This window comes from Bos mutus, chromosome 22, assembly GCF_027580195.1.
Source record: "Bos mutus isolate GX-2022 chromosome 22, NWIPB_WYAK_1.1, whole genome shotgun sequence".
Classification (NCBI taxonomy): domain Eukaryota; kingdom Metazoa; phylum Chordata; class Mammalia; order Artiodactyla; family Bovidae; genus Bos; species Bos mutus.
This window is the reverse complement of record NC_091638.1, coordinates 16980289-16995525: the sequence shown is the minus strand read 5'-3', so window position 1 is coordinate 16995525 and position 15237 is coordinate 16980289. Positions and strand designations below refer to the sequence as shown.

The window sequence follows — 15237 nt, the reverse complement described above, 5'->3', positions numbered from 1 at the left end:
ACCTCTTGGTACCGAAAAGGCCCTCTGCCACCTTCCTGGGACAGTTAATCCAGAGAGAACTATTCCTGGGCAACCCCCTTACCTCTGTGTCCGCCAGCAATCACCCTCTCTCCCTTCTTACAACCATATGTAAGGTCTCTCTCATCCAGAATAACTTGGACATGGGGTCTTTTGTTCAGTGGAGTAGCCATGTATAGTACAGCTCTACTGATCTGACAATGGATTTAATATATTATGAATTCCAGATCAAGACCTCACATTATTTAACTGCTGAAGTCTTTGAGGATACCAAAGGCATTTGAGAATCTGGCAGTGTTGCAGGGTCACCAATTTTTACTTGATAGTATTAAAACAGAGAGAAGGTTTGCTAAGTCTGTCCTGGCCCTGGGTTATTTACTCTGAAAAAGAGCTTGAGTAAGGTTTTGACACATTTGCTTTTCATGTCATTTGCAGGCGCAAGATGAACAACACAGAGAGTTTCATTTTGTCTATCCATTGGTCTTAAATTTTCAACAATGAAAATGTATTATTTGTGAAAGGGAAGTTTACTAACAAAAAATTAAAGGTGAAATGCCAGGTGGATGGATTCCAAGAAAACAGGAGTTTACTGAGGTTTAAATGTCAGAATGACTGCACATAATAATTAGGTTTAATTAACGATGCTTTTTCCATAGACTGAATTTTCGCTGTTTTTTAATATTATCACTAACTTGAGTGTCCCCCCTTTCTCTTACTTTTATTACTAGAGTCACAAGAAGGAACATTTAAAATATTTAAAAAATAGCTGTTTCTGGGCAAGTCACCCAGCATACACTCCTCATGTTTCCTCTGGGTTCAAACATGAAGGGGAGCCTGCCTCAGACAAGAACAATCCTTGCTGCACCCCCGCCAGCTCATGCACCCCCTTTTCATTCCAAGAGGCTCCAGCTCAAATGAAAGTTATAAGGTTAAGCGCGACTCCGAGTTCCAGACACAGCTAGCCCCTGCTTGGTCTTCAAAAAATAGAGGTCTGTAATTCCTTTTTGAACATGCCTTCGAAATGGAGGTCTTTGGCCATGAGCTCCTCTTCGACATCATCCAGCGCCCATTGGTGATCCGTCAGTTCCAGAGCTTCCCACTCTGTCTGCAAAGGAAGAGAAACATGGGGGCAGGGAGGGAAGGGCTATTAAAGGAGCAGTGCTGATGTGCTCAGGCCTCGAGCGGGATAGAGCTCTGCACATGTGACCCTCACTCAGTCCTATGAGGGAGGTGCTGCAGTGCCCTCACCCACCCCCACCCCTAAGTTACAGACAGGAGACTAGGCTAAGAAAGAAACAATCTGTTCCGGTCCCTGGAGCTGGCAACTAACTACACTTCTCAAGTATTCTATTAATGTTGACTACTTTTGCCTTTAATTAGTAGGTCTTTAAAAAAATGCTCTACGAAACTTAATGTGCAATATAAATGTTAGCTCACAGGTATGGGTTTTAAAAAATAATAATTTGCACAATCCATCCCTTCAATGTGTGCAATTCAGTGGCTTTTAGTATTTTCATAAAGATGTGCAAGCATCATACTATGTAGTTCCAGAACACTTCTGTCATGGCAAACACACTCTACATCAAACAGCAGACACTCCCATTATCCCCTCCCCCAAGCCCTGGCAACGACTACTTCATTTTCTGAATCTTGTCATCTTTTCTGGATGCAGTATGTGGCCTTTTGTCACTGGTTTCTTTCATTTAACATTAAAAAAAAAAATTATTTTGTTGAAGTATACTTGATCTACAATGTTGTCTTGGTTTCTGCCATAATGCAAAGTGATTCGGTTATACATATACATTTAGTTTTTTTTCATCCTTTTCCATTAAGATTTATAACAGGGTATTGGTTATAGTTCCTTTCTCTTAGTATGTTTTTACGGTCCCTCTCTGTTGTGGCATGATTCAGCTCTTCATTCTTTTTTTTTTTTCTTCATTCTTTTTTATGGCTAATGTTCCACTGCATACATTCCATTGTCTAGACATTGCATTATCTGTTCATCAGATGATGGACATTTGGATTGTTTCTAGTTTTGACTATTATCAGTAGTTTTCTGAACATTCTTGTACTCAGTTTTTGTGGGAAAATATGTTTTCAGTTCTCTTGGGTGTTTAGCTGAGAGTAGAATTTCTGGGTCATATGGTAAGTGTGTTTAAGTTTTTGAGGAAAGACTAAGAACCGCGTTGCAAAGCAGCTGGACAATCACCAGCACGTACGAGGGTTCCAATGTCTCTACATCCTTGTCAACACTCGTTATTGTCCATCTTTTTTATTATAACCATATGAGTGAGTGTGAAGTGGTATCTCACTGAAGTTTTGATTTGCAAAACCCGCGATGACTAATGATGTTGGGCATCTTTTCATGTGCTTAGCTTATTGGGTATTTGTGTGTCTTCTTTGAAGAAATGAATATTAATATCCTTTGCCAACTTTTTACTGGATCATGTTTGTATTGTTGAGTTCTAAGAGTTCTTTATTCTGAATCCTGGACCCTTACCAGATATATGATTTTCAGACACTTTCTCCAATTCTATGGGTTGGCTTTTCACTTTGTTAATGGTGTCTTTTGAAGCACAGAAGTTTTCATTTTGACAAAGTTCCACTTATCTATTTTTCCTTTTGTTGCTTATACTTTTGATGTCATATCTAAGAAATCATTGCCTAATCTAAGGTCACAAATATTTACACCTATGTTTTCTTTTATGAGCTTTCTAGTTTTAGCTCTTGTATTTAGGTCTTTGACCCATTTAAAAACTTTTATTCAAAACATTTTTTATTGTGGTAAATATTAATATACATATGACACAAAATTTGGCATTTTTAACCACTGTTAAGTATACAATTTAGTGGCAGTTTTTAGGTTCACAATGTTGTGCAACCATCACCACTAACTTTTTCTAAATTTTTCATGCCCTGAAACAGAAACTCTGTACACAATAAACAGCAAAACTATTCTTTCCCTCAATGAACTGTTTTGGCACCTTTCTCAAAAATCATTTGATCTACATGTATGAGCTTCTATTTCTGAACTCTCAATTCTTTAAAAACAAAACAAAACTTTTTTTTATTTATTGGCTGCACTGAACAGCATATGGGATCTTAGTTCCCTGGTCACAGATCAAACCTGTGCCTCCTCCACTGGAAGCACACAGAGTCTTAACCACTGGACCGTCAGGGAAGTCCCTGCTGAATGCAATATCAGTTCTGTTCCACTGATCTGCATGTCTGTCCACACAGTCTTGATTACTATAGCTCAGAAGTAGGTTTTCAAATCAGGAAGTCTTGAGTCTTCCAACTCTGTTCTTATCCAACATTGTTTCGCCTGTTCTGAAGCCCTTTCACTTCCGTATTATCTTCTGGATCAGACTGCTAATTCGCACAAGAAAAGCTGGTGGGATTTTGAGTCTGTAGATCAACAGATGCCATCTTGATAACAGTAAGTCAAGACAATATGTACATGGATATATTTGCATTTATTTAGGGCTTCTTTAGTTTCTTTCAGCAATATTTTACAGTTTTCATGGTACAAATCTTGCTGTTTTGTTAAATTTATTCTTATCCTTTTCGATACTATTATAAATGGAATGATTTTCTTAATTTCTATTTTTCAGATTCTTTATTACCAGTGTGTAGAACTGTGACTGATTCCTGTAAACCCTGCTGAATGTATTACATGTAATAGCTTTTTTGTGGATTCCTTTTAGGATATTCTATATAAAAGACCACATTACTTGCAAACAAAGACAATTTTACTTCTAAAACTTTTTTTTTTTTTTAAATTTTGGCTGCACTGTGTCTTCACTGCGATCCATGGCCTCTCTAGTTGCAGCACGTGAGCTTGGCTGCCCTGTGGTATGTGGGATCCTAGTTCCCAAACCAGGGATTGAACCCAAGTCCCCTGCATTGGAAGGCAGATCCTTAACCACTGGACTGCCAGGGAAGTCCCTACTTCTTCCTTTCTAATCTAGATGCTTTTTCTTTCTTTTTCTCGCCTAACTGCCCTGGCTAGAACATCTAGAATAATGTTGAATAGAAGTGGTCATAGTGGACATCTTTTGTCTTGTTCTTACCCTTAGGGGCAAAGCTTCCAGAATAAGTATGCTAACTGTGGGTCCTTCATAAGTATCTTTCATCAAGATGAGCAAATTCCTCTCTATTTCTAGTTTTCATCATGAAAAATTTGTGAGATTTTGCTGTGTAAAATTATATTGGATTTTACAAATTCAAGAATCATTGTATGAAAGGCTCAAATAATTTAGATTTTATGGGGGGGCAAGCCACATGGCCTATGGGATCTTAGTTCCTCCACCGGGGATTGAACCTGGGTCCTCGGCAGTTAGAAGAGTGTGGAGTCCTAACCACTCGACTGCCAAGTATCCCAATTTGGATTTTACTGAATGAAATTTATATCAGGTCCAAAAAAGTTCAAAATATTCCAAATGTCTACCTCGTATCTCTGATTGGGGTGTTTTTATAACTTCATTTGCACTGTGGATTAAATTGGGTGAGCATTTAAAAACCACCAAAAGTACCAAGAATCTCTACCTTACTTATCAGATGATTCTGTCTCTGGAATAAGAGACATGTAAATGAAAATACATCTTTGCTAAACTTAAGATGATGGAACCATATATATAGCACACTCACTTAAGGGAATTCATCTTTAAAAGTAACTCTGGTAACACTTTTGAGCCTCAGTGAAGCTGGGAAGAGAAGTGAGTGTACCTTAAAAGCTTTGTTGGTGTCTGCGGGCATGGCCATGGCTGCGCCAGTCATCTGCTCCTGCATCATCCGTGATTGGTCAGCAGCTGCAGCATAAGACACACCCCAGTGAGTGCCAGGGCACAGCAGGCACCCAGGACCCTCAGGGAAGAATGGTTCTCACACAGCACTTACAGATGCTTGGCAGTGGGTTAGAGGACCATGGGACAGTTCACTGACTGGCCTTGTCACACACTTTGTGAAAGTCACTTTACTTCTTGCAAAAAATGGACGTGATAACAGCAGGAGAGAGAAGATTAACTAAAGGAAGCTCTATCCTTTATTTCAAATTTAAATAACACGAGCAATAGCTATGAGTTACTGAGCAACACCAACATGCCAGGTACTTCACTAAGTGCTCCATGTATCTACCTTATCTACTCCTCACAGCAAACCCAGAAGTCAGTTATTAAGGTCCCTATTTTACAGGTAGGCAAACAGAGCACTGGTGTGGTTAAGTAACTTGCCCAGGGTCCCAGCTATTTAAGTAAGAGAGCCAGGACTGGTACTGGTCTCTAGTCAATGGGCGAACTGATCAAACCAGCCTTCTCTCAGCTTCAGGCTTACATTGCTGGTGCTGGATCCCTCATAGGAGGGTATCAGACTCTGCATAACTAAATACTGTCCCTGTGATTAATGAGATCTTCAGTCTGACCTTGCGATGTTTAAGACTCTTTCAGAGTACCTCAGAAACTTAGGAATAAGTTTAGGGAATGAAGCACCATATTTCACTCTGTTCAATACAACTACATAATCACTCTGGCCCTGGTATGAATGACTCAGCTATTGAAGTAATTGCCTCTTACCATTATCTTGGCCCAAAATCAGAGAGTAGATGCTCCGAAGCCCAAAGACGTTGAGGAAATACCAGGATGCAGAACTCACCCTAGGAAGCAAAAGTGAAACAATGTAGGTAGCTATTTCAGAATACACTAGTTCACACACTTCTCCCACCCGAAGTTGTTCAGAGTATGTAAAGGAATCTCCTGGTGTCAGCCAATAGTCATCCAGAGCACAACCAAAGAAGAAATACATGTTATGAAGGCCATGTTACAAATATTAATAGTTATAGCTCTCTGCAGGCGAACAGCTGAGCCTTGTGGACAGACTTGGGTCAAACCTCGATTCTTCCACTCACTTCAGAGGGTTGCCATGAGGGTAAAATGAGTTAATATATGGAGGTTAACGGCTCCTTCTTTGGCATTCAGTAGCAGGAACTGAACTCACACCTGGTGGGCTTCATTTTATCAGGGTATACACATTTTGTTTAATTATCCTGCCTACATAGTGGGTTTTCAAACCATTTATTATTTGTAATCATGACAACACACACTTGTTATTGATGTATGTATATAATACACGCAAATAATACTGAAGTACGTAAGATAAATTGAAAGAGGCCGCCTGTCCTGAATCCCATTCTCTAAAGAAACCACAAGTGTTAACAGGCTTCATATTGAAGACTGTAGTGACTGGAAAAGCCATTTCAAGTTTTGAACTATATCCCAAAGCTCTCCTTAGGTTAGGTTTCCCACCTTGCCCCAGTGAAGTTAATATGCTTGCATATAATAAAAAACTAAAACGAGTGTCAGAAATGATACAGAGAGAAAGGACCCACGCTTCATTCCAATACTTGGGTCACACTTATCTGTACATAATCTTTCAGATTGGTAAGCTAGTTCATATGTGGTTCCAGGCTCCTTTGTCCACACGAGCATGTCAGAAACATACTTGTCCAGGTGCTGAGAAAAGATAAAATAGCTTTTCTCCACCCCATGAAGTTTGTGTTTGGCCCACAGGAGACTGGAAGGCCAAAGCTGAACAGTCATGCTACTTGTAGGAAGTATAGCTTTTCTCCTCTGGGGGAAGTGTGCACGGCCAAGACTCTCCCAGCGCCGGGTCTATCGTGTCCCTCCCAAACAAGCACAGACTGCTCCAATGGGGAGTCAGTCAAGATCAGTCAGGCAATGACCCCCAACGCCCATTCTCCTCCTCCTACTGTCTGGCTGTTTTATTTTATTCTAGTCTACTCCATTTTATTTTGGCTACGCTGGTCTTTGTTGTGGTGTGCAGGCTTCTCGAGTTATGGTGGGCTGGCCTAGTTGCCCTGCCGCAGGCGGGATCCTAGTTCCCTGACAAGGGACTGAACTCGTGACCCCTGCATCGGAAGGGGGACTCTTAACCACTGGACCACTACGGAAGTCCCTGTCTGGTTTCCATTAGATGCTAGTTTCTGGGAAGCCAGACAAAATAGTCTTGGAGAGACCACATGAAGAAGCACTACTGTGTTCCCAAGGCTGCAGCACTGTCCTAAGAGCTCTTCATATTTGGGGTTTTATTACTCTGATATAAAAAAGAGAACAGTAAATAAGACACAAGTGCTGGATTTGGACAGACTTGTGGTCAAATCTCAATGGCTCCACTTCATAGGGTTGCTACGAGAATAAAATAATATATGGAATGTATTTAGCACAGTGACTGATACCAGTGAAAAGAATTAATGTTGTTTTTGGAAGTAATGTATTTTGAAACAAATAATACCAACATCCACTTCCATAAGCTCCAGGGCTTTATTGTTAAAAAGTCTGCTTTGGCCAGAGTTCCTGCCTTTAACTTTTTTTGGGGTGGACACATCTACTTTTTTGAGCTCCTAAGACCCAAGATACTAGGGGAAAGAGCTTGATACATTCTCTCCTTTTGCAAGAAAACTCATGTAAAAGTTATCAAAATCTGTGGCATTCTGAGTGGAGTTTCAATGAGAAAAACTCCAAAAACCTATTCCAGTGAAGCAGGCAAACTGGAAATCCTGTTGTTTAACAGATCGCTGTTTTAGATTTTGGTTGGTGTTTTTACTCAATAGAAGAAAGTCCTTACCAGGAGGCATCTAATGTTAGTAGTTCAATTCCTTGCTGTAGCATAGGCTTAAAACGGAGGGTCAGTGGAAACGGGACCTTGGCTGCAGAAAAGAAAGAGAAAGTTCAGAATCACACCCAGCTTCCTCTGTAGAACGGTTTAGTAAGTGTGATACACATATTTCCCTGAGGAGGTGGGAACTCTGTACCATACAGTGCTTAGAAACTTATTTCCACAAACAGCCGTATGCCACTTCTGAAGGATTAACACTCAAAAGTCACTCTATTCTAGTTCTTTGAACAACACCAGCTTCTCTAGTGCTTAAGAAGTAAGGGCTCAAACTGAGCTGTGCCCCAAAATCTGGAAAAGAAACCAGCACTAGTCTGTTAAACCCAAAGTGGAATATATACACACAAAGAACTATATTACTGAGACACCAAGTTCATTTAAATCAAAGCGGCTCACGAACAAATCGACAACTGACCCCAACACCTCAAAAATGAAGTCAAGACAGAAACAGGCTTCCCGTCCTCCTACTCACTGGGACACAAAACTAGTTTTGGATACAAATTAGTAAGCCACTCGTTCAAGTCCCTTAGTGAAAAAGCTCCATGTCATGAATGTATGAACGCTTTGGGATAAGAGCCATGAAATTAGAGCATAATCAATTTTTTGTTCAAGAACTGTTAACAGTTTCCACTCGAGAACACAGGACCCGGGACAGTAGTATGTCAGCAGCACCTGGATTTCTGAGTAAGGTCATGGGAAAGGATCACAGATGAAGTAAACCTGAAGTCTTCTGAGTCTGTAACTTACTTGTGACAAAGCCTGAAAACGTCATGTTGATCCATCCACCAATAAGAATCATAGGCAGGACATTGGTGACATTGCCTTTCATCATATCTGTGAGCATGGTGGGATCTAAGACAGAAAAACAAGCAACCAATAGCTGTTACCACAGTTGGTAGGGATTTATTCCTTGCTTTCTGTAACTTTTTACTTTACTTGACAAAATTAATACAAGTAATACAAGTTCATTGTAAAAAATTCAAACGACATAGAAACATAGGATGTGGACAGCTCCTCTGCCTACTGTCTAAACACTTTTAACCGTTGTCTATTCTTCTATCTTTACATGTCAATACAAACATACATATATACTTATACATGTATATACACAATGGTTTCTTTCTGTATATATATACATGAAGGGATACTATGCTTACCATTCTGCTTCTTAATTTAAAAACTTAACATACTGTGATATATTATGTTTCCATATTGGTGTAACATGGCTCATTATTTTTAATGTCTGCATAGGCGTCCACTGTGGTCACACTCATCACTTCTGGTTAGATCTATAGATTGTTTATTGGCAAAAAGAAAAATGTTGTGAACAACTTCCTTGTACATAAATCTGCAAATTTGTGTAAGTGCTTCTGTGAGAGAAACTCTTAGAAGAATTTCTGGGCCAAGGGATTTGACCATTTAAAACTGACTTTCAACAACAGTAAGAGGACTTCATTTTCCATGACCCTGACAGTAGCAGTTTTGGTCAAGCTTTTCAATCTTTTCGAATTTAATGGGTTAAGAAGGACACCGTGTTTTAATTTGCATTCCACTGATTTTAGTGATGTCAAGTATCTTTCCATATATTTTATTGGTCTTTTGTTTCTTGTAGGTTTGCTAAAAGACTTATTATTGAAATCAATTCCAGTACCTTCTGTCTGGGTTTATGATACTGGTTATCTAACCTAAAGAAATAGGTACTGAAAGAAATGGATAAGTAAAACCAAATACTACGTTATTTTTGTTTTACTATAAAGATGCTGTGTTCTTCACATGACTGGGATCAGAGGAAGTAAGAACTCTGTTAGAGGAAAAACTGTAGGGGGAGAGCAAGCAATCATGTCTGACAAAGAAATGAATCACCGAGGGAAGCATTTAGGCAGAATCTGGGAGTCATCTGCCAGCAGCAGGATTGCACTGGGTGGGACCTGGGACTGGAATGCTTTCCAGCTGTGCCCCTCAGAGCCCTGGGTCCTGAGGAACAGCAAAGGGGAGACACCTGGGGACAGGGGCCCTATTCCCCGTCCCCTTAGCCGAGAGGTCTTGCTTTTAATTCCACTTTATACAGTGGAGTTCCCAAGGTATAAGATTTATTTGAAAAAGAGAATCCCCCCTTTTGTAGATCCCTGTATCCGATGATCCCTAAGTTCCCTCAGATTACTGTCTTATACTATTTAAATTTCAAATAAAAGGACATCCTCCCTGCTCATCCCACCATCATGTTAAAAATCTTCCTTAAAGATGAGAGAGGGGAATATACATACCAGTCACAGGAGAAGGCGGCACAACCTTCCTTTTAGTTTTTTTGAAAAATCCATCCTCTGGGTTGTTGAAGTAATATTTTCGTGTCAGGAAAGACTAGTAGAAAAAAGAACTTTTTAAGTCTTAAAACTGTGACATAGAACATTGTCAAATTATTCCCCCGAGGTTTAGTCAGAAGGCCCTTGGAATATGCTATTACACTCAGAGCTGGCAGCCTACTTGGCAGCCGTCCTGACACTTTAGCTGAGTCACATTTGAAAACAATTTCTCAAGAAGAGCAAGGTCACAATGACAGCAAACACTACTAGGCCACAGCTTAATTACTGACTTGCCTGCCTTCAGCTTTCCCCGAAGAGTCCCCTTATAAAACATTCAGCTATCTACTGTCCTCAACAGTGAATCGTGGAGCTTGTAATAAAAGATAAATGAGTACCTGTTTGGGAATGTATTTTCCATTTTCCCTGAGGACTCTGCTTCGAATTAGGACTTGACTGAAGGGAAAAAAAACAAAACAAAAAAACAAAACCAAGACAATGAGATTTTTAAAAGTGAAACTCTAGAAGAAAATGAGAGAATAAAGTAGAAAACCTATTTAAACACAAGAGAAGGCCTATTTGGCAATAGCTCTGTGTGGAAACTTTTCAAAATACAAGTCTCCTTAAAACCAACAGGACATACTTAACCCAACACTCAGCTTTCCACAAGAAGTTTTCAGGAGTGACTCTTTCCAAACAAAGATTTCTGAGGAAGGCACATTTGGGACATGACGCTTTTTCTTACTTTATAATGAGCTAAGAAGGAACTTTTCTCTGCGTAAAAAGAGTAGCAGTTGGATGCTACTCAAAAGACCTGGGGGCAGAAGGGAGGAAGGGCAAGGATAAAAGAAGGAAGTTTAAAAACAAAGCAAAACCAAAGAAATGATTACAGGGCTTGACAGGGTTGTTACCTGACAGACAAATACAAATTCTACTCAGGGTGCAGATGTTGGTAAGCTCTCAGTAGATACTTACTGAATTCATAAATGAAATTATCTGGTGATATTTGAACATAGTTGATTCTTACAGATAACAAAGTGTACCAAGCGGGCAGTGTTAGAACAAACATCAAACAGAAGAGATCAAAACGCTAATTTTTCTAGGTTGTTTTAATGAGGGGAGGAAAAAACCTCCTTAATGGAAATCCTTCTTAAAAAGTGAGACAAAACAAAATGCTATAGACACAAGCCTGAAGAGTTGAGAGGTGATATGTTCCATTCCCTGGGAGCTAGACTAAAGCTATTCATAATGTGGCCTATGTCGCAATGCTGGTCTGTGGTGAGGTAAGAACAGACACTGAGACTAAAGGTTTAGAAACTTTTATAGCAATCTGACATTGTCCAAACATCCAAATATGTGATCAAAAATTTTTTATCAAAGCACCAGCCTGTGACAGACTGAACATTCAAAAACCCAAACCGGTCCTTTACCCCAGACAGTTTAAGTAGCACTGGGTCTAGAATAATGAGTAAAAATTTAAGCTCTGGAGTTGGACAGATGGGTTCAAATATTGGCTCTGCCACTTGTTAACTATGTGATTCTGGGTGAGTGCCTTAAATTTCCTACACCTCCATTCATATTGTACACAATAACAGGCTTATTCTCGTTGAACGAATACTTCTCGAGCTTCTGGGTGCCATGTTAGGTGACATGAACAACAGCGATCAAAAAGCAAGAATCTATCTTGGACTTCCCTGGAAGTCTGGTGGTTAAGAATCTGCTCTTCTACTGCAGGAGGCATGGGCTGGATCCCTACTCAGGGATCCTGCATGCTGCGGCCAAAAAAAAAAAAAAAAAAAAGGCAAATATCTCAAGGAGGTTAAAGTCTAGTAGGGAAGAAAAACAATAATCAAATAACCACAGGAATAAATGTCAAATCCATCTGTTACATACCAGGAAAGAGAGATGGATAATCTGAGTGTGTTAACAGGGGGATGTGACTGAGTCTAAGTCAAGGTCTTGGAGAAAGCTTTCCTGAGGGGCTATGATTAAGCTGAAATCTTAAAGACGGGTAGAGACAACCTTGGCAAAGAGCTGGAGCATGGGCAAAAGCCCTGAGGCAGGAGTAAGCACTGTTGTCTCTGAGGACCAGGAAAACGCCATATGGGTGGAAGAAAGAGGACTACAGAAACATGGTGAGACAAGGCTTGAGAGCTTGGCAAGAGCTGGACTATGTAAGAGAGTCTCAGTGCTATTTTTTAAAAAAATTGTGGTAAAAAATATTAACATAAAATTTACCATCTTAACCACATTTAAGCACACAGTTCAGTAGTGTTAAGCATATTCACACTGTTGTGAAACAGATCTCCGGAACTTTTTCATCCTGCAAACCTGAACTCTATTCCTATTGCACAATAACTTCCCTATTCCCCATCTCCCAGCCCCTAGTAACCGCCATTCTACTTGGTGTTCCTGTGAATTTGACTATTTTAGATACTTCATATAAGTAGAATCATACAGATATTACCTTTTTGTATCTGGTCTCTTTTGTTTAGCCTCATGTTCTTAAGGTTCATCTGTGTTGTAACCATGTGACATGATTCCTTTCTTTTTAAGGGTTCCACTGTATTGTAATCTTTATCTTAAAAGCAAAAGGTTGGGGAAAAGGAAACCCTTGTTGGTGGGACTGTAAATTGGTACAAATTTATGAAAAACAATATGGAGGTGCTTCAGAAAAATAAAAATAGAATCACATTATATATACATATATATAATATATATATATATGTAACCCTGTGTTCATTGGAGTATTAGTCACAATAGCCCATATATAGAAACAACCCCGAGGACTTCCCTGGTGGTCCAGCGGTTAAGAATCTGCCTGCCAATGCAGGGGACATGGGTTCGATCCCTGGTCCAGGAAGATTCCACATGCCATGGGGAACTAAGCCTTTGCACCACAACTACCGAAACCCATGAGCTCTAGAGCCTAAGTGCTGCAATTCCTGAAGCCTGAATGCTCTGGAGCCTGTGCCCTGCAACAAGAGAAGCCACAGCAAGAAGCCCATGCATCACAACTAAATAGCAGCCCTTACTCTCTGCACACAGAGAAAGTCTGCACACAGCAAAGAACACCCAGCACAACCCCAAATAAACAATAATTTTAAAAAGTCCTGAAAGGATAAAGACAACATGATATATGGGTGGACACACACACCGGAATATTAATTCAGCCACGAAAAAGAAGGAAATCCATTCACTTGCAACGACATGGACAAACCATGAATACACTATACAATGAGGCAGACCCAAAAGGACTGTGTGATTCCACTTACTGAAGTACCTAAAGTAGAATGGTGCATCTCAGGAACTGGGAGAGACGGAAATGAGTTCAATAGGCTCAGAGTTTCTGCTGGGGTCAGGAAAATACTGTGGAAGTGTACAGTGGTGGCAGGTGCACAACAAGGTGGATGTACCTCACGGCACTGAACTGTATAGTTACAAACAGTCCAAGTGGGGCTTCCCTGGCGTCTCAGTGGTAAAGAGCCTGCTGCCGACGCAGGAGACATGGGTTCAGTCTGGTTAGGGAAGATCCCACATGCTGCAGAGCAACTCAACCTGTGTGCCATGACTACTGGCCCACTTAGAGCCCGTCTTCCGCAACGAGAGAGGCTAACGCAATGAGAGGCCTGCGGACCGCCAGCAGAGAGTAGCTCCTGTTCTCTGCAACTAGAGAAAAGCCTGTGCAATAATGAAGACCCAGCACAGCCCAAATAAATAAAATTAAACTTTAAAAAAAGAAAAAAAGAAAGTGGAAAGTTTTATATGTATTTTACCACAGTTTTTTAAAGAGCAAAAAGCAAATACTAAAGGATTTTAAGCTAATTCTTCACATATGTCATTTAAGGTGATTACCACTGTACTTAGCATACCCTGAGCACTAAAATAATAGTATTTCCTATCTTCCCTTTACATGTTTTATCACTTGGACTAAAACTCCCTGAGAGTAGGGTCTTGTCATATTTTGTACCCCCTAGCATACAGCACAGTGCAGGGCACATGGTAAGTCGTCAAAAAAACCTTGTTCACTATAGAGAATTCAGGACTTCCACAGGCTTAACAGAAATTCAGATAGATCTCTATTTATACTGCTGAGCAATTTTGCAGATGTGGGGTTGAGAATCATGTGAGGCATTTAAACCCTGAAATAAGGCCAACTTAAATTATCCTATAAATTTTAAATACTCAGTTTCTCTTAAGGTCTGCAAATTCTACAAGAATTTTTGAATTTTGCATTTTTTTCCCACTAGTATCTAAAAATAAGTCCCTGCTCAACTAAGCACAACAACACAACAACTGGCAATAAAGCTAAAGTTTATCTTCTGCCGTCGTAATTTGCAAGTGAAAAACATTTTCTTAAAATAAAACTCTAGTTTTCCAAGTCAGTATTTTTCAAACTGGAGTTTCACATTCTTAAAGATCTATTTGTTTTTACTTTCCGAAAAGTCACTATTCTACAAGCTTGAGAGTCACTTTTTACATACGTTCTATTCCCAAATATGGTCTAATGTTTTTTCATTTATATATTTCTCCATTTTGGTTTAACACATTTTAGAAAAATTTTAGTAACCTCTGAGGCAGCAAAACCTTAATTATGAAACCAAATGTCCCATTTGTGATCATTCAGGGTTATGGAAACTTATACCGTATCTAGAGGAATGTTTTACAGACATCATCTAAAATTTAGTTCCCACTCCTGCTCTATGAGGCATGTCCTGTTATCATCCCCATTTCGCAGATGAACAAGTGAAACACAGGGGTAACTCAGCCAAGGAAACTCAGCTAGTGGGGGCCTGATTAAGCCGGGCAAACTGACATAACCCCTGTGCTTTCTTGCCCAAGGTCACGAGAGTGAGATTGCCGGAGAGGGGAGAGCGCTGACCTGTCGGAGACTTGTTCCTGGGTGAGCTTCTTGTCGCTCTGCAGCAGGATGGACACGTAGTGGCGGATCATGCCCACGAAGAAGGTGATGATAACGATGGGCAGGACCACCCAGAGACGGATGTTGGAGTCAAGCAACAGCTCCGGCCCCGCCATCTTCACAGAGTGGGCTCCCGGCCGAGTGTAACCGGGTTTCTTTTCGTCGGGGCACCGGGTCCTAGTTGAGGCCGCCTCTGGGCCTTCTCACCGTCCTCAGCCAGGCGAGACCCGGACCCTACGGCGGCGTTGTCCCTTGAGTCCTGCCCCAAGCCGGGCGGCCGGGCCGCCCACTTCCGGCGCGGACGTTTTACGTCAT

At 40.5% G+C, this 15237-nt stretch overlaps 1 protein-coding gene across 1 annotated transcript; it reads right to left on the bottom strand.

Moving 5' to 3' along the window:
* Positions 1-582: 582 nt before the first annotated feature.
* Positions 583-15191, bottom strand: EMC3 (ER membrane protein complex subunit 3). Its single transcript, XM_005907061.3, has 8 exons — positions 14884-15191; positions 10400-10457; positions 9969-10062; positions 8452-8556; positions 7657-7738; positions 5589-5668; positions 4747-4829; positions 583-1123 (listed from the first exon to the last, which is right to left on the bottom strand). The coding sequence occupies exons 1-8, from the start codon at positions 15036-15038 to the stop codon at positions 995-997; spliced, it is 786 nt and encodes a 261-aa protein (XP_005907123.1). The 5' UTR covers positions 15039-15191; the 3' UTR covers positions 583-994.
* Positions 15192-15237: the final 46 nt, after the last annotated feature.

What these genes read in the sequence shown, in the direction of transcription:
- EMC3 (XM_005907061.3), bottom strand. Translation starts at nt 15,038, where the DNA reads ATGGCGGGGCCGGAGCTGTTGCTTGACTCCAACATCCGTCTCTGGGTG. An exon ending in CAGGAACAAGTCTCCGACAG is followed by an intron (nt 10,458 to 14,883) that starts GTCAGCGCTCTC and finishes TTTTCCCTTCAG; the next exon opens with TCAAGTCCTAATTCGAAGCA. An exon ending in GCCGCCTTCTCCTGTGACTG is followed by an intron (nt 8,557 to 9,968) that starts GTATGTATATTC and finishes TTTCTGTCTTAG; the next exon opens with ATCCCACCATGCTCACAGAT.